This window comes from Mizuhopecten yessoensis, unplaced genomic scaffold, assembly GCF_002113885.1.
Source record: "Mizuhopecten yessoensis strain PY_sf001 unplaced genomic scaffold, ASM211388v2 scaffold716139, whole genome shotgun sequence".
NCBI classification, from domain to species: Eukaryota; Metazoa; Mollusca; class Bivalvia; order Pectinida; family Pectinidae; genus Mizuhopecten; species Mizuhopecten yessoensis.
Genome location: NW_018479967.1, coordinates 67,457 through 88,509, shown reverse-complemented (window position 1 = coordinate 88,509; position 21,053 = coordinate 67,457). Strand labels below are relative to the sequence as shown.

Below are 21,053 nucleotides of genomic sequence, written 5' to 3'. Positions count from 1 at the left end.
ATTGGTGGCCATGGCTGACAAGAAATCTTTAGTTAGTTGGTGTAAGATGCACCACACAACGTGGCAAATCTCTCAACAGCTTATAATTAGGCCACCGATAATTCAACTTGTGGTTTTTAACCATGCGTTTAAAAAGTCCGACTGAGAAAGAGATTTGTTGTCTGCCAACAGATGAACCACAAGATCTTATACACTTTCGGTCAAAATTTAGATATCAGACCGATGTCGGTTTTTAACATTCTGTATGTACTCGGCCCACGTAGTTTCGAGATCACAGGGACAGGAAATATTGATGCAAGTAAAAGTGAACTATTTCCTTCGATCTGCTATACCCTGGGGAAATAATTTTTAATGTCGATCGATAAAGCATGACATAACTATTTGTTATATATAGATCAGTGAAAAAACCGCCATGCGACAAAACCATCTGAACCTGTTGTACTGATAAAATTTCATCAGACTTAATGTTATAAATTGTTACGTGCAATTTGGGAGCAATTAAGAGCTTGTCAGATAGAATTCAAAACTATAAATAGTTTCACTGTGGTCCAGCTTGGTCATTTTAAGTGCAACCGTCGAAATCGGGGTCTGATCAGACGTGATCCTCTGTATCTCTGGTTTACAGGACGGATCAAGAAACCAACATCGATCTACTGCACTCATTGCAATATGACTTTATCTTTACCTGTACTATAAAATTCTTTTTCTAAAATATTTTACCCAAATTGCCCCTGTTTTTCAATATTGGCCCTCTTTGACTAAATAAACTAATTGCTGTGTCTTGCCCTCCTGTGTCTTGCCCTCCTGTGTCTTGCCCCCCTGTGTCTTGCCCTCCTGTGTCTTGCCCTCCTGTGTCTTGCCCCCGTGTCTTGCCCTCCTGTGTCTTGCCCCTGTGTTTGCCTCTGCCCGCCGTCATGGTTGCCGTCGTGCGGTTTGAATTTGTAGTCTGTTAGCAATACGACGCTTTACGACCAAAGCTTATCTCACCGTTTCTGAGTAACATGCTTACGGGAGTGCTGTATACCTAAAACCTAACTTTTTCCGGATATCACTTTAATTTACATATATCTGGTGACAAGATTATACTTTTGCACTCTGATATATCGTGTAGGCTACGAGTTTGGAACAGCTGTTGGCAGTTTCAGGTTTTCAATTAAGATTTTTTTTTTTTACAAAGTTTCCATTTTACAGTGACCAAGTATTCAATCTCCGCCTAGCTATCATTGGAACCAGGGTATCATCAGAGCTCCAACCCTCAGCCTTACATGTAGACCATGATATAGCCTGTTTGTATCGGTATGCATCTCGTTCATTACACATCGGGACCCTGGATTGGTGTCCGCTGGGTTTACATTACCCTCCGTGTGTCACAATCACACCTTCCATGTGTGGTGTGTGATAATGGTGAAGTAAACATTCCCACAACTCTATTTCATATACAACGTTAAAATAGGGAAAGACATTATGCATCAAAATTCTCCCAAGTTCTGATATGAACGACGGAGATATCTCTAAACCTAGGTAATTTGACGAAACACTGACTTCCTTCAATCTAGTCTTTGTTGTGAATGGGCGATGCCAGCTTTTGTACAATGATAAGAAATATACAATTTCGAAAAGTAAAATTACGTTACTATTAATATTTTATTATTTTTATCAGGATTGATAAAGCCGACATTTTAAATACTCTCCAAAGACAAAACGTGTACCTGATCCCTCGTTTTGAGAAGACGCCCAATGGTTGCTACTATTACAATGACTTTCAGTAGGTCGATAGAAATGACCCGTGTGTCAACAGTCCTTTGTAAATAGTACTTCCGGTGGTCAAGCGGTAAAGTACTACTTCGAATATCATGGTTTAGGGTAAGTTCGGAACAGCATGTACACACTGATATAGTTTGACCAGCAATAGCAATTTTCAGGCCAGTATGAATTTAATTATGTTTGTCATTACCATTGTACTGATACGACCTCATCTGGTCCGTCATTATGGAAAAAATGGGTCCATTTTGATGACACAATTAGTAACTTTTCCAATATCTTTAGACGGGATTACCTACCTTAGTACCATAGGATACAAATTATTTGGGTTTTCCTTGTTTCTAATTGGCTTATCCTTGGTCTCGGATTCGCTGTTATTTAATGAATAGCATATCGACCCAATGTTTCTATTTCTGTCTTGCACTGGAACATATTGCGTCCTAGGTTGATATAACTCAATCAGGTTCATATTATATAAATTATAGTGTTGCCTCGGTCAACAATGCTTCCTTGAGGTGAAAATATGCAATATCGCCCTCTCATGAATGTGATTTTTATTTTATTATACCGAGTGTCATGTTTAGGTGTTTCACCACTTCACCATTTTTAAAGGTCCATGTGTTGTCGAATGAACCAACCATGAATGTGATTTGATAACACCCTGGCACTGGGACGAACCGTGCACGCATACGTTTGACGCATGTGATATTTTTTGGAATGTCACCCTGTCTTCTTTACCTTTGTAAAACGAGCAAGTAACATTGAAAATGTTCACATCTTTCTCAACCAATCAGATTACGAGATTTTAACAGAAGGTATAATAAAACAATGTATGAACCTCGACAAAAGTCCTTAATTTTCTATTAACATTTCATGTCATTAGATAGCAAGAGATATACGATAGCAAAATAGTGAGAACCAACTGGGTGCTTTAGGAACGAAATACACGGATCTAAATTTAGGAAAATGAGGTCAATATCTGCGTTCTAGGTCGATATCACTTTATCAAGTTCATACAACAATAAAGAATGGACGTAGAAAAAAGTCCGCGATAGATAACTATCTCCGCTAGGCTGCGTTATTTGATAAATTTTCCAAGTGAAGCCCAGCGGAAAGCCTAGACTAAAATCTACGTCAGGTATTTCAAGTTATACTTTTTCTAAATCTGCATGTGATCATTTTTTAATCTTTAAAAATAATTATTAAATTTTAATGCTCAGTATGATCACGTGTTTTTTATTTTGTCATGTACTACAATTTGTATATTGGTTCGCATTTATCATTGAAGTATTATCCACTGTAATTTGTTTTGTAGCAGAACCTTCAAAATAGTATCATATTTTTTATCTAGACATTTTAAATCAATGCAATTAAAAACACACGAAAACGCGAAAAATTAAACCAAAAATGCAACTTGATATCAGTAAGAGGCGTGTGGTATACAGCTTAACTTTAATACACAGATACTTGAAATGAAAGTATAATTTAATGGTTCAGATAGCTTAAACATTTACACCATTTTATAGTTTCATTAATAAATGGAAAGATAAGGTTCCAACATTTAGGTTATAAATTACGTGATAGTGCCGTGATATTATCTCGGCACCAGTTATAACGACATGTCAGTGATTTGTGGCAACCTCGTTACCAGCTATGTTTGTTGATAACCTCGTTACAGTACAAATACCGTTGTACTGTTACATGTTCAAATGCATAATTCCAAACTGGGGTTTACTGACTTCAACAAGGACTTCAACTGGATCATAAGCAAACACTCATCTGATAAAAGGGGGGAAAACCTATATATATTGAATATATTTATGATTTTTTCACCAGCTCTAACGACAGTGCCTTATGAAACCAGAGTAACCGTTCAGTTCTAACGCTGGCCTTCCACTACATTTCTGACCTCGGTACCGTCACCGTACCCACATCGGGACAGTACCCAAAACGGGACACTTTTGGGAAAAATGCCCAAGAAATTGTTATTCAATGCAAAGAAGTACTTTTATGTATACAGTTTTCATTTGATAATACTTTCATGATAATTTAACTGTATGTTTAGCTTTATTGGCTGATGATTATCGTTATATGGACAATTTAAAGGTAAGAGTAAATACCAAACCAAGACCTTCCTGATTTACGTGCCGCGCAACGCTATTTATTTGAATATCATTTTAAAAAGTCTATTTTATCAAAAGTAATGCTGCTTTGGCGAAAAAAAAAAATCAAAACCCTCGTTGACTCTAAAATATTTCAACTGTGCATATGTTCTGCTATTGATCGTTTATCCCCAGATATTTGCCAAAATACCGGAAGTGTACCTTTCAGGGTACAGTCACGCCGGTTCAAGGGCCTGCGTAACTCTGATGGTATTTCGCGTTTTTTTTTTTATAGAACCACCCGCCCGAAATATCAAATTATGATAGAAATGAGAAGCGGATAGTATCTATTGATGAAAAATGAACAAACATTTCTGGAATTGATAGTATGGTATCAAGAACATTGATATTTATCTAAACATTGTCCCGATTCGGGTATAGTGACGTTACCATCGTTAACGACAGGACAGTATATCGTCGTCATCAGCTCAATTTACCAGTTCAAGCGAATGCTGTCTACTAACCTCGATACCATCTTTAACGACAAATCAGTTCACGTGTACATGTATCTATACTAACGGTTTAACCTCAATTGTATGAAAGCGTCCTAATCCGATCTAGTGGCGGTCGTCTAAAAACGGAATGGCAACCTCGTTACGTGTAACCGTCCTACAAACGTATATGCCCGGATGTTAAACTATTTACCAGTTTTAATGGAAATTTAGCGTTAAACCCTCTAAACATGCAATAAAAACTCGATAAAAGTCCGATTTAACAACAGAGATTGAGTTTATCTCGCATAAAAATGTGTTGCATACATGCCATATCTTATTTAGTCATCAATTAAATCAGGTACCATATAAACATTACACATAAATCTAAATAATTAAAAAATAGTTTGTGAAAAAGTGAGGTATTTATTTTAATATTTCAAAGATTAAATCGCATTTTGACTTATCAGATAAGATTATAACTCCCGCTATGCGTTACATACGTACTGCGCTGTCGTGTCTTCCTGGACGGCAATATATAAAATCGAGACTGCACGCATGGACACTGCTGCTGGCGATTTGCTTTCGTCAATTTGAATATTTCAGCGTTTGTAACATTAGGCATGTTCAGATTATATTTCTTTTCACTGTCGTGTCACCAGAGTTCGGTCCAAGCAAACCATTTCACATTTAACTAACATGGATGGACGTTTGACAGTCCTTGATTGCTTCCTCAATTACACTATATATGGTCAAGGTACGTTGGCGCAACAAGAGTTATTTCTCATTATGATAGTCATTGCCGTTTTAAATTCGATGATTTTTACGTTATTTTTTGTCAACGTGAAGGATATTTTGCGTATACGAGGCATTCCAATGAATTTTAAACGGAATTGTACCCGAGTTTGTTGTAGTATCATCGAACCCGTTTTTATCGAACTTTTGTTTTTTTATGTATAACGGAAAGAAACTTAGGTCCGACATACTCCTCATTGCCTTGGCACTTTAAATTTCCTCGCTGGTGAAAAATATGAAAGTCTGACAAGAGAAATGACGCTAGCTATTGGATAGTGTTTTAATTGTCATAATGATATTGATTGCTATGGGTTACATTTACACCGATGTTGTATAAGGACATTACACCTTTATGATACATTAGTGCTGGTACAGTGCAATACGTGTGCTTGTCGACAATCACTCCGCTTTCAGGTTGTGTGTCTATTGCCAATACAATCATATGCTTTTTAAAATACATGTATAAAAAGATGCGATTTTACTAATACAAAAGTGAGTTTGTCGAAAATAGTCATGTTCGTAAATAATGCATATCTTTTTTTTTACAATTTTCGTTGATAAATATGCTTTCGGAAGTGTATGACGTACAGGATGCGTGTACGTTTCGACCAGTCCACATTTGTCTTGCATGAATATCCATTGAAGATAATATGTATGGGAACTTTAAGGGAAATCACTTTCAACTTAAATTTCAAATTCAAGTGTAATGCACTCTTATGCACCTGTGTTGTGTTTTCTATATTCTGCGCACCCACTTTGAATTACAGAAGTTAAAAATAAGTTTTACATGTAAACAGTACTCTAAAAGCGTTTTTGATAAAATAAGTTTAACATATGAACCATATGATGAACATTGATGTTTTGCCACGGAGTTTGACACGCCGTTGTGGCACTAAGTTTCTATTGTAACCTAGACGTGAAGTTGACTAGGTCGGCACTGGGTTCTGTCCCAGAGGATGTCTGGGACGTCTTACAACTTCTAGTCCAGCTGAGATATTATTGGAAAGCCAGTACACATTGCATGTCAGGAATGTACGCCAGACGGCGGGGATTGAAAATTATCATAACAGTTCTGTATGTAATCCTGACCTAAGTAAGAAAAACCACGAGTGAGAAATTGAACAAGCATGTATCTAGTACTCTCTCTCAGCAGACAGACATGGTAACGATAAACGTAGGATAAATTGCAATACATTTAGATTTTTGCTTCGAGTGTTTATCGTTTGAAAGTATTCTCTTCGCCACTCGAACTGTACTTGATCCTTTTACAAGTGCAGACACATTTTGTGCTTGGTTTCGGATGGATGGCAGATAGACAAAAACAGTCACGTGATACGGCGCTTTACTGGCATTGTGTGTAAGCATTACAATATTTGTAGAACACATCTGTCTTATTTAACGAGAGACCTATATAGTAGACAATATCAATACCGTAAACGTTACATATCCACGTGTACCTGTGTATGTGGAGAGGAAAAGGATCGGTACAGTTTGATTCTTTCTATTAAAAAAAGAAAATGCAGCAAAGCTGCTGGACACCAACCCTGTTTATGAAAATGACTTACTGACAGTCCATCAACCACGAGGGAACGAATCCTGCATACTTGAATCTATTTAATCATAATCATATAAATTGTAAATGACATTAATTGTGTTGTTCAGAATATTCCGTTCACGCTCAATATGTAGCTTTAACCGCACGTTTAGGCCAAATCTCAATGATTTGGTAATAACGTCATCTTCTGAGAGAGAGAATCCAGGACATAAGACGATTTACATAAAAGATCCTTCACACCTTTTGTCAACATTGCAGCAATTTTTGCATATGTTTCTTTTGACAATGTCCCTTTTCGACTATTTTGGATAAAATATCAACCATTTTCTAGGTTAATGGGTCAATCGTAGCCCCCCGCCCCTTTGAATAATAGTTATTACTTCTCGAGACTGCAACGAAGACATATTTTGCCACAACGCTGGGCTTTTTGGTTGTTATCACATATTCGTTTTATACAAGTGAAATATGTTAAATAATTTCCCAAATACGGAAGTTAATTTGCCCTTTTGTTGTTATTTTATGAAAAGCACTGAATATCTGTATATATCCATATATACAACATTTGATGTAGCGCCTAATCTAGCTAACATAAGCCACTCTAAAGCGCTTTACATTACATAGATATACAATTAATACAATAAGCATATACATGTACATTAATTCAATACATTTTTTAATGAGGAATTTGCAGGAGCTGCCTTATCAGGCGCCAACTACTAGTCATATGCCACCTGGCTAATATCCTCCCATATGTGTATGCCTGCGTGTGTACTGGAAATGTATACGTAATGTTGTCTGTTTGTAGCGGGACCGTGCTTCAAACGGTATAATTTATAGTGCCACCTTGCTTGAATGCTACAGCACAGATACCGCTACATCCACCCCAGACAGATTTATACTCCATCTGGGTTGTTGGAGTTGTATAGGCAGGAGAAAAGCACTTTCTCTGAATATCCATGCGTGCGACGACTTTGGAGATCGAACCCCGGCCGCATGGAAGGCCGTAGTGTTAACTTTGACCACTCGACCAGTCCGACTCTTTCAAATCCAAGTTTATTTTTAACATATGACATATTGTTCAGAACGACTTTAACAAAAAGGGGCCGAAATTGCCCCTGTCCCAATATGGGGATACATATTTTGAAACAAAATTCCACAGCTAGCAGGGGTGAAGGGAGGGATGGGAGATAAGGTATCCTGCTTTAACCCCCCCCCCTCCCCGAACCCCCCCCCCGCACCTAGCACGAAGAAAACATAATAGTACATCCATTGAACCATTGAATAACGCGAGGACTGGATGTTCACTCTACTGACAGTACATGAAATGTAACTGTTAAGTTATGTAGGAAACAGAAGTTTTATGTGTATGATTGCCCGCTGTTAAGGTTTGCTGTTTGCTACACCAGAAAAGCGCGGGAATGTATAACGTAGTTTTTGACGCCAAGTTATAATGACTTCATGCCTGACAACAATACATAGCGCCATTTTGAATGGGTTTTCACTGCAATTTTGCCGTTTACTAGTATTATCTGGTAAAATTTTCAGACAAAAATGATGTTAATTGTGAAGTTATGTAAAAACAATATTGTATGCTGCAAAGGTAGACAGCACAACCACTTATTCTGCCGTCACTTCATCTAAACTTGAAACTGAAAATCTACGCAGAAAATATTATGTACCGTTCAGATTGGACAATACTTATAGAGTGAAGTTTTTACTTGTGAAGATATAATGTTTCGTTTATCTTCACTGCATGAAATATTGTTTTTATTTAATAGAGAATTAATGATATTTCACAAGTAAACTGCAATAAATACCGATACCGTAGGGTTTACCATCATATTTTTGTAGATAGTATGCGGCCTCAATTTCCCAGAAGGCTTTAACGCATGGGGAAGCAACGGAAGTGGACAAAGTGATTACAGATAAAACCCCGGCGGCGATTTGCGCCGCTTGGGGGTTTGAAAAATACCTCAAATATAAGCACAGTCCTATCTCCGCCTGACGCGTTTATGCTATTTATGTGTTGTCTATGTATTACAGGGAAACATTTCTAAGTGTTTCTTTGTTATGAATCGTGGTTCTCGAGGCAGAGATGAACATACAATGTATATTAGGTTTCTAAGGCAAAGACAATCAATGTTTAATTTTGTCGACATTGCGCAAGAATAACTTTAATTCATACAAGCAATAACCACAGTTTGATCGCACACGGGAAATGTGATCGGGAGTGAGGGAAATGTGATCGGAAGTGAGGGAAATGTGATCGGGAGTGAGGGAAATGTGATCGAGAGTGAGGGAAATGTGATCGGAAGTGAGGGAAATGTGATCGGAAGTGAGGGGAATGTGATCGGAAGTGAGGGAAATGTGATCGGGAGTGAGGGAAATGTGATCGGAAGTGAGGGAAATGTGATCGGGAGTGAGGGAAATGTGATCGGGAGTGAGGGAAATGTGATCGGAAGTGAGGGAAATGTGAACATTTTTGTAGACTCGAGTCGTTGATGAAATTGTCTCTAGACATTTGGAATGGGTGATACACGTCTCGGTAATACTGTACGTATCATGACGCAAGGGGCAAGGTGTATCGAAGTTAGGCATTCAATAGAGATGACACTTTAAGGTGACGCCTTGAGTGACCCCTTCCTCTATGGACACTGTTGTCATAGGACCTTGTCTGCTACGAGGACGCCAAATTCCGAAAATTATTTGCTCGAGATTTCAACAGAATATGGGACAACTTGACAATGACATCATTGGTGATTCGTGTATGCATTTGTTTTCTACATAATATTCGCTTTTTTGGGGTTATATTTCGAAACTGGATGCAAAATTGGCCTTTAATACTAGCATTGTTTAATTATGCTTCATAGAATAAACGCCTATTAATCGCCACTTTGCTTTATCTACACAGACAATTTGTTGCCGTAAGCCTTTGATCATAACGGGATGAAGGAGTGAGAACTTTTGATGTAATCTATTCAATGAGAAATGAGACAACACAATGTATTCCAAACAGGGATATAGTGAGTTGATTTCATTTGGAAGTGTGATCAAGGTATTGGCAGATCTTCCTGAGGTATAAAACATTTTAGTGGTTTTCGTGAACTCTCAACAAAAAGGACTCACGTCCCTGTGTTAAAAGTAACTCAACCAATACCACATCATGGTATACTAGTAGCAAAAAGTATAAGTTGCATGGAGATTGTTTCTGATGTGATTCACTGATGGTGAGTGTATTCGGCTGAGATGGGTATTTCAACACGGAGGTGTGGTTACCAACGAGTCACTTCCGGTGTCATCGCGCGTGCTGAAATCGCCCATCGTCTGAGGTTTCAATCTGGATGTATTCCAAAGTATTTACGGATTCGATAAAGTATTTATAGCAGGTGTTAGTCAGAAATTGTAAATTGCTACATGTAGTTATCAACTGCACAGATAACCTCTGGACCCTGAAGATAGAGCTTACACAATTTCCGGTTACACTTGATGTAGATGACAAGTTATATACATTGACAAATAATTTATAAGTAATATAACAATGCTTTGAAATAAAAATACAATCTCGACCGTAGCCTTATCCTGTTTTTATGACTTGTAAATTGCATGGATAATACATTTCATGGATTGTAGATTTCATGAATAATTAATCTAATGTATGGATAAAACGTGTACATTAAATAAATAATAAATTTCATTAATTGTTTTCATGGATTGTAAGTTTCATAGATTGTGAATTTCATGGATTGTAAATTCCGCAACGCTTACGATACATACATGTATGTATTACCGTATACTCCTATTCTCCCCCTCATAGCTCCTCTTCCTCTTCCTCCCCAGCCCCACCTGTTTGGGTCACAGTAAACTGCCTTCTATTAAATATTTATGTCCGTCTTGATGACGAAGCACAACCGGTTCCATTACAGAACTGTGAAACACACGCATAAACGTGATTTTTTCGAACATCTGCCCCGATATGACGCGTAATGATGTAGTATTGAGTGACCTTGCGTTATAACTTATTACGCATATGACCAAAGCGAACAAGCTTATTTATTTAGTTTCCTAAGAGTCTATACTACCAATTACCAGTAATAGCATTCGAAGAACCCAGATTCTAAATACGTGTATGTACCGATGCGTGGTTGAAGAAAAATCGAAAAACCGTATCAGTGTATATGTAGGTTTGAAATGTATAATATGTTCTTTATATCAAACTATCGTTCTAACGCGTGGATGTCTCACATGGAAATATTCAGTGAATTTAAATTTATATGCAAGGCACGAAACAGTGCGGTAATATAGGCAGTTGAAATAACTTTAAACTCTTTGGATCATTCAAACTTAGGCATCCTAGCTGAAGTTGACGCAACGAACTCACCTTAAATTGGTAAATACTGAGAATCAATTACTTCAACAGCTAAATGTGTCCTCACTCACGACTCATTTGATAAACCTACTAGGAGTTGGTAAACACTTCTGGTTACCCACTAGTGGTTAACACTCTCAGCGTGATTTCATGGGAAATCTTTTTATAATGACGACACAGAATACAATGCTTTGGCGTCATCTTCCATTATGACGTCATGACTCATGACAATTGTTGCCCCCATCGGAAAAAGACATTATGGGAAACATGTGGTTTTCCAAATAATATATAAATGTTATGGGAGAAAATTATCCCCTAACTTGTGATGGCTGGTTAGCATGTTTATCCAACTCTTATTGGTTCATTTTCAAGCTGTAAAATGCACTGGTTAATCTCATGGCTTTATACAATCTGAAAATTAACTACTGCAACCCGAGCTCGATAAACATGATAACTAACAATCATTTAATAGGGAGCCTCTTTATCTGGACGCTATCCTTTAATTTTGATGAATGATGGCCCTGATGAACAAGCTAATTAAACCACGTGTGTCACGGTGTTCTAATGCACAGTATATGCCGGAAGTTCTGACTAGGGATATGTATAGTTTTCAGTATATGCCGGAAATACTGCCTAGAAATATATATAGTATTCAGTATATGCCGGAAGTTCTGCCTAGGTCTATATATAGTATTCAGTATATGCCGGAAGTTCTGCCTGGGTATATATATAGTATTCAGTATATGCCGGAAGTTCTGCCTAGGTATATATATAGTATGAAGTATATGTCGGAAGTTCTGCCTAGATATATATATAGTATTCAGTATATGCCGGAAGTTCTGCCTATGTATATGTATAGTCTCGTTCAACCAGACTCTTGTTGCCTGCGCAAGCTACGCCGAACAGAGAGTCTGGTCAAACACAGTGCTTTCGTTTTGTGACCTCATAACGAGGCTTACAAGAATTCTGGTAAATGTTTTCATTGGTCAAAGGTTGACACACCCTTTTAAACTTTTGAAGTCAGAATTTGAGTGGCTCAAAATTACATTGAATATTTTGATTCATGAAAAAATACATGTATTCACTATTTACGAGAAAAGTGTAAAAAAAAATGCTTCAAAAAGAATGATTTCATGTGTTTTCATTGGATATTTTACAATTATTCATTAAGCTAACAAGGCTATTGATACAAGTAAAGCCAGATTACCTGAGTGAGGTGTTTTGAAAGGTGTACAAGTAAAATCTCACTTGCTTTGCATGTTTTTTTCTAACTTCAGTCAGCCTTGTTGGCTTTGTGTTAGTTATGATTTATTCAGTGGAAATTATGGCATATTATTCTGGAGAGTTGATACATTTTCTTACATTGTTCTCGATAATAGTGAATACACGGGTACTTCAGAAATGCATGTATAGGTAAGTTGTTTTCATTAATTTTATTATTCATTGAAATGTTAAAAGACATTGACATAACGTCCTGAAACGAAAGTAAAAACACTGCCCTCTGGTGATGTTAATTTTAAAGCACTGTGTTTGACCAGACTCTTGAATTACAAGTGATCAAGCGTCTGGTTGAACGAGACAAGTATATATAAAGTATTCAGTTTATGCCGGAAGTTCTGCCTAGGTATATATATAGTAGTCAGTATATGCCGGAAGTTCTGCCTATGTATATCTATAGTATTCAGTATATGCCGGAAGTTCTGCCTAGATAGATATATAGTATTCAGTATATGCCGGAAGTTCTGCCTAGGTCTATATATAGTATTCAGTATATGCCGGAAGTTCTGCCTAGATATGTATCTATAGCATACAGTGTATGCCGGAAGTTCTGCCTAGCTATATATATATAGTATACAGTATATGCCGGAAGTTCTAACTATATATATATATATAGAATAAAAACATTTTTTTCAGATCGTCCGCTAGGCCTTTCTGCCTTCTAGATATATATATAGTATACAGTATATGCCGGAAGTTCTGCCTAGATATATATATAGTATAATAATATGCCGGAAGTTCTGCCTAGATATATATCTATAGTATACAGTATATGCCGGAAGTTCTGCCTAGCTATATATATATAGTATACAGTATATGCCGGAAGTTCTGCCTAGATATATATATATATAGGCAGAGATCCCCGGATATACTGTATATTCTATATATATATCTAGAAGGCAGAAAGGCCTAGTGGACGATCTGAAAAAAATGTTTTTACTCTATATATATATATATCGTATACAGTATATGTGGGAAGTTCTGCCTAGATATATATATAGTATACAGTATATGCCGGAGGTTCTGCCTATGCGTTGATCGTTTTCAGCAGCGACCACATAAACAGAGCCATGACATAACCCGGAGTGAGGTCCTAAATAAACTGTTACCTTGTCCCAGACACTAAATGCAATGGTTATATCTACTTGTACTTGTTTCTCAGTGTACCTCGGTGTGTTGTAACTTTACTTTAAACATATTTATTGCAAATAAAATCGAACAATGGATTGGACACAAGTTATTACAAATTATCACGGTGTGTGTTTTTCTGGAACGTTGCATATTATGACTTTGCTGAAAATTGCAGACATGAACAAGATTACACATTTAAACTATTCACTTTTTGGATTTTGTTGACAGATCTTGGTAACTAATTATGATCCGTTATGTTTTTTTTAATGTGACTATTGTTTTCATTTCAAATCGATTTTATTGTATTCAAAACACAATTGGATTAGGCACAGGCATTGCCTATAAAAGCCCTTTCCAGAGAAAATACACACATTTCATACATTCATATATATGTAGGGAGAGAGAGTATTATAGAGAAGATGTAGTATATATTTAAATTAATAGGAAAATACTAGAACCATTTAATACATTTCAATTACTATATTCTATTTACTTCAATTAGTATTATAGCCTAGTGTTTGGTTGGAGGCACTTCAGAGACACTGTTTCTATACACAGTGCCATCCTTCCCAATTACACCAGAGTTATTGTTATAAAATAGCAAATACAAACACATTGTAAGATATTTTTTGTATAGTTTAAGTTAAAATCTTCCAGATTTTTCATTATACTCCAGAACACATGAGAGAATAAATGCATTTGATTAACTGCTAAGGTTCATATCACCCTTAGTGAAAGTAACAGTATTTAAGATGATGTTATCAATTTCGTTATATTTAGATATAACTTGTCTTTCATCTATATATTTGGGGCAGTTGAGGAAGAAGTGATTTGCATCTTGAATAATATAACCACAGTCACACTTAGGGTTATCTGTAAGATTATCATTATATAAATCTGATTTATTCCGTAGTTGACATAATGTTATATTCAACTTCCTGGAGCCATCGTATTTAAAAAATATCTGTACAGTTAGATGGGTGCAAAACGTGTGTGCTTTCCTTAAGTATTTCCAGTTTTAGCTGGCTCAATGAAGTGAGTTTTGTAAAAATACACTCTGGCCTATTCAATAGAGACATCATTCTAGGAAAAAAGCTATTTTTACACAAGTTAGTTCTGCACAAGGGAACAATAAAGTTTCTTTGGTGTCTAAGGCGAGGATTAATATCATTATTAAGATAGGGTAAAATACAATCATAAAGATGGTAAGGACAGTCATGCTGCAGTATCTCAAAAAAGTAACACACATTGATAATTATCACGTCTTATTTTTAGTTTATCTACACCAACTTCCTTATATATTAAGCTATGACTTGTACCTCTTCTCAAAGCTGATATAATTCTGAGACATTCTAATTGGACTGATTCCAATAAGTCACTTTCACCCTGGGTGCAATTATTCCACACAGCACAAGCATATTCTAGTGTTGGTCTTATAAAATATTTATAAATTATTTCGAGAGATTTTCTATCTAGCTTGTGTTTGAGCATTCGCATTTTTTGTAGTTTTGTACAGCTATTTTCATATATATAATTAACTTGATCAGACCATGATCCACAACTATTAAAAAACAAACCAAGATGTTTATGATTTCTGACATTTATAACAACACTATTTGAGAATACCAAATCTGGATGAGATGTCTCATGATTATTTTTATTAGACATTAGTAATGATTCAGTTTTACTTGGGTTAAATGTAACTATTTTGTCGACAGTAACCACCAGTGGACCTCTGCAATGCCCGAAACCCTGGGTAAAGGTCCATCGGGCCTGCTACAAGTTCGTGAAGGAATACCTCACGTGGGACTCCGCAACTGCAATGTGCCTAGAGGAGGGTGCCAACCTCGCCTCCATCGGATCCATGGCCGAGAAGGTACAAACACACAAAACACTAAATAATTTCCTGGAATACTGCAATCTCAAACTTAGGAAAAAATCTCTTTGTGAGCTTCTTGGAGTGATATGATGAAAATTAGAATTCCTTGTATATACTGTTGAATATGAAGTACATTCTGTACATGCGTTTTAGTTATTAGAAATGCTGTTTGCATGCCAATATGAATAGTTGAATAAGAATAACGGTGTTTTAGTACATATTTAAATAATTTCTGCTATTTTGTAAACAGATGAAGATGATGAAGCACTTGACGAATATAATACGAAAACCAAACCAGGACCGTTGGTGGGTGGGTCTACGTCATAACCAGAGTCGCGCCGTCTGGCGGTGGTCGGATGGAGCGGAGCTGAACGGAAGAGTCACGTGAGTTCTGTATTCCATTGACTAGAGCTCTAATTTTCTATTTGTAAGACTCATTAAATTGTTTATAATAAATTCAAGATAATATGTGATACAAATAATGTATTTCCTTACTCTATTGATGAACTTAGCACGCTAGCGAGGCTGTAGCGCTTGTTGTCTATGCTTGAAATGCGCACGTTGTTTTCAATGCTTGACTTGACTTCACACATATTTTATTAACCAGAATTGGAAAATAGGATTTGACACAAGTTATTGCAACTTATAAAGCCATCTCCTTACAACAATAATTCAAAACAACAGATGGTGATATAGACTGTCAATTACAATTCATAATAGTATGAAGCGATTTTTAAAGTAACAAATACACATACACAAAAAAATCATATTTTAAAGTCATAATCTTCTACTGGATCTAATAAAAGTTTGCCCTTGTTTGAATACATCACAATTTGTATCCAAAGCCAGATTTTCATTTCCAAACAGTAATAATCTCAACGTTAAATGTACATTTAAATGATTTATTTGATCAAAAAGTACAGTATGAGCATATGTGTAAGGTTGACATTCAAAGAAGAAGTGATAGGCATTATCGCAATGGTAGCCACAATGTATACAATTAGAGTCTTGGACCAAGTTTGCACGGTAAAGATCATACCAATGCTAACATGACAATACATTCAACGTCGATTTACAATCACGTCACAACTGTTTTTAAACGAAGTTCATTAACACCATACAATCATATGGAAACCATATCTGTTTTAAATTCTTGTTATCGTTATTTTATTCAACCAAAGCGTTTTAGCAGAAAAACAAGTTTTTTTATGTGACTTAAATTTGTGACGTCAACGTATTGTTCAGTGGGTCCACGTAAGAACTATCTAACATACTGTAGATACACTATTTTATCACGTGTTAACTCTTCTTCAGACCTGATTTGAAATTAACAAAAATCAAAGGTTCTTTGCATTTATTTGGCCAGGCCTTGGAGTCCGGGTGAGCCCAATAATGGACGAGGGGACGAGTTTTGTGCCGAATTTCATATTGGAGGCAGACTCAACGACGTACAATGCAACACGCAACGGTTTTATATCTGTGAATGGAATAAAAGTGAGTAGATGAGTACAATGGCGAGGACGTATAAAGTGATAACGGCTGCTGATGAGTACAGTCATGAGGGCGAGGAAGGTCATACACACACACACATATATATATATATATATATATATATATACATCTGACACTGTTTGCGCAGTGTATTTACTATTGTTTCTCAACCGCTTGAAATTATGCTTGCATAATGGTGCATCTGATTCAATGTATGTAAGTCTGTCTCAATGTATACATGTATGTATGTACAGTCTGTCTGTGTGTCTGTCTGTCTCTGTGTGTGTCTGTCAGTGTGTGTGTGTGTGTGTGTCTGTCTGTCTGTATGTCTGGATGTTTTGTCTGTCTGTCTGTCTGTCTGTCTGTCTCATGTATATATGGGGGTGTATTTGTATGTGTGTAGCCAGGTGTTCAAATACATTATTCAAACCATCGCGCGTAATAGCAGTGTTCAGGAATCACGTGCAGCACGGACCACCCGTCCAAATCCCAGTCAAGTATAATCCAGTCACATTGTCCTTACTCTGGACGTTCCTGGTAAGTATTTATGTGTGTAAGGATGAAAGTGTATAATTAAACATAATAATCATTCGTCATATTTCATCAATTGTATATATATCCATTATTACATAGGTTGAGCGATGTATGAGTGATTATGTATGTTTATTCATTATATAGGTTTATTGTCCACGGAATAAACATATCATTGAACTGCAACGGCGTGGATTGTTATTATTGAGAACCTACGTTACATTGGCGCCCAATGTAACAGATTTTCAATGTATTATGTTTTTTGTGTATACGTGCTATATGTTTATCCTTGTTTGTAATATTATGTTGTATATGGAATTTGTTAGGGTGTGAAAGAAGTATGTTTTGTGTTCTTGTCCTGTACTCTATTTGCAAATATTTTATTTTCCCATTGCCCTTCCTATTTATTTATTTATAGTTTGACTGATGGATGTTGAATGAGAACCCTCCTGCGTGAGGACACCATATTGTTCAGGGGCTGACTCCGGTAGAACATAAGATGAATACGTGTGAACGTTTGTTTTACATTTCTAAGCTTCATGCATTAGTTTGGCACTTTGTGGTCAGTTAACGGATTACGTATTTGTGTTACAGTACTTGCTATATTATACACTGTACATGTTAATGTGTTTACGTTTTGTATCATGCTTTAATCTATATCATTGGAAGTATGAGAGGATAACCCTATTCCAAAGCCCTGTTCTCTTCTAGTTACCCCTCCGCCCACGCCGTCGACTACATCTGTTCCATTGACCACCACCCGGAAACAGACGACCACTGCGACCACTTCTGCTACCACTTCCGCTACCACTTCCGCTACCACTAGCGTTACAACTGCCAGGGCTGTAACAAAAACTACATCTACCGAAAGTCCGAAAACGAAAATGACAACGATTAATAGGCCTACTGAAAGTTCTGAATTATTACCAACATCAGAGACACCAGATACTGCGGAAACTACTGATTTATACGAAATTCCAGTTTCAAAAACAAAACCATTTGTCACAGTAACACCGAAAATGCTGTCTACAGTTTCAAACATTGCTGAGGACAATGAATCAACGGAAATGTCAATATCCATGTCTACAACCAAGTTGCCCGATTATGAATACCCGATAAGTAATGATAGAAGCACAAAGATACCAGCACCGAGACATACCACTCATTGTCCAAGACGTGTGGCTTATGGATTAGTTTGGCCTGAAACCAAACAAGGTGAACGTCGGAAAATTCCTTGCGATAAAGGTTCAGGTGAGGGTCATCAGCATTATTATAACTTCTTTAGAATCGTTGATACCTGCGTTATTTATATTGAGTTAATCGCGCTGGAACAGCTTATGGCAGCTGTGACCATCTAAGAAATGTTTAATGTATTTCAATTCGATTAACTTGTTACATTTAGATCTAAATTTGGATGTTCAATTCAGTGTAAGTAACACAAACTTAGAACCTAGCTGAAAAAAACCTATGAAGGATCTATACAATTGATAAATTTAAAATAAAACGAAAATATCTTCCTTACATAAGGTACGGCCACGTGGCAGTGTGGGCGGAACCCTGTGAGGTGGACAAAGAAACCGGACACACGAGCATGCGCATCACAACAGTTCAAAGATCTGATGCTTAGGGTGAGTATATATCAATAACTCATGTTTAGAACACATGAGCCTCGAGTTGTGTGTACATGTTTTATGAACCAGTCTTCAGCATTGGTAGGTTCATAATCAATAAGCATAGACTTGCGTGTTCAGTGCTGATATATTTAACGCTAAAAGACCCTGATGTTCATGCACACGAGTTAAATGTTCGTGCGCTCCTGTTCAATGTAAATGGACTAGCCTTTTATTTCTTGTTTCCAGTGTTCATACAATCATCAGTGCTCGAAACTCGTTTCAATTGTTCAATGTGAATGTCTGCCGTTCAATGTTAGTAGTCTATCGTTCAGTGTTGGTTGTATCATGTTCAGTTGCGGGATGTCTCGTGTTCAATGTCTATAGTCTCGCTTTCAAGGTTGGTAAACCTCGCCTTGTCAATTTTTTTATTGTATTAAAATATCATTCTCCGATAAACATTTCCTTATTATAATTGTATATGCTAGGTCTAACAAAACAGTCAGGCTACACAGAAGTTGCATATACCACTAGTCCCTAGAAATAGTAATGCCTCTGTCACACTTGACCGGATTGGGGTTCCGTACATCAACGTATAGGAATTTTTGTTATCCGGTGGCAAAGTGGTCAGTCCGGTAGAAAAACCCAAACTACGGACGTACTTGCACCGAACATGGAACGGTTGAAACGTACCGGTATCGAACATGTAACGCACAACCAGCCAAGTGTCTCCGAATGAGTGACGAACAACAAACGAACATAAACCGGCCAATCAGGACGCGTACAGGATGCATTCCGGACAAACCGAACACATAACGGACATCAACGGGTGCGTGCAGGAAACAACAAGGTGTATTTGCGAACGCATTTAACCAGCGGACCGGTTTTCGAAAAGTTGCACAGCTGACTGCATCTCCACAATGCCTCGTGGAAGGAAAGCAAAGACGAACATGAAGAATGTGCCTGGAAAATAAAAAGAGACAGAAGAGGTGGCTGTTGATGCTGAAATGCATGCTGTGGCACAATAAACTACACAAGAAAAACTGAGGAAATACAAACTCAGCATGATGAAGGTGGTGATGACGTGCCTGTTGCAGTTGAAGGTGGCGAAGAGATAGGTGATGGTGCAGGTGAAGTTGGAGAAGTTTTTGAAGAAGCTGGGCGACAGACTGCCAAGAAGAGGGCCAAGAAAAGTTGCCATCTGAAAGATGAGGAGGAAGAGGCCCTGGTGCTTCGTCTCTTGTGGGAAAGATACTGCTGAAGGTCCATCTGAACATTGTTCATATGCATTTCTGCCTGCAGTAAGGCGGCCCTAAACTGCAGGGAAACTCTAGCCTGACAATCCATGGTGATGCTGGAAAACTATCTGTGAATCTGATTTGGAAGCTTCCAAGAACCTTTTTATATGCCCTGGGATGATCAAGTTCTGTCGGTAGTCAGTTCCTCCCCCTGTAGTTATCCTGCAGGTATTCTGTAGGTATTCTGAATTCATCAGTTCTGTACGTTTTATCCGTTTTCCAATTCGTTTGTCTATTCGTCGTATCCGGTGTTAATCCTGCAGGCATCCTGTGTTTGTCCGTTAGGTGTTAGCTTAAAGGCCAAGGGTGGGGTATAAAAGGGAGACAACTCGGGAAAATGGAGGAAATGCAAAAATCTGACTGCCTTCACTTCAGAGAAAGAATTTCTTCAAATTCATGTTTTTCAATAAAAGGTCTGACACAGATTTTGTCATGGCTACATATTTTTTTGTGAGGAATCTGAATGTGGTTATCATTTTCTTAACAAAATTCTTATTAATTTGATTTCCTATTTTTATTTTTTTCTGTTACAATTTCTAAGCTGTCAGTCAAATTTGAAATTGCCGGTTGGCCTTACCGGAAATTGATAGCGGAAGTTTACAACTGTGTTGTTGCTATGGTCCTAGCTACGCATGCTGAGTAAACAAAAACCCCTACCTTATCAACATTTGGCGGCAATGTCAAGAAACTGGATCCCTTAGGCACATACACAGGAATGCTAATCCAATTACCACCGTCATAAACATATTACACTCACTCCCCGAA

General features: G+C 37.2%; 1 protein-coding gene across 1 annotated transcript in view; it reads left to right on the top strand.

Annotated features, from left to right (window-relative positions):
* Window positions 1–21,053, top strand: part of LOC110441813 (adhesion G protein-coupled receptor L3-like) — a 44,078-nt gene that overhangs the window by 10,981 nt on the left and 12,044 nt on the right. Inside the window, exons 2-6 of the mRNA XM_021485070.1 lie at window positions 15,198–15,355; window positions 15,609–15,742; window positions 16,725–16,852; window positions 18,092–18,631; window positions 18,908–19,008. Of these exons, the coding sequence (XP_021340745.1) occupies window positions 15,198–15,355; window positions 15,609–15,742; window positions 16,725–16,852; window positions 18,092–18,631; window positions 18,908–19,008 (1,061 nt within the window). The remainder of the gene's footprint in view (window positions 1–15,197; window positions 15,356–15,608; window positions 15,743–16,724; window positions 16,853–18,091; window positions 18,632–18,907; window positions 19,009–21,053) is intronic.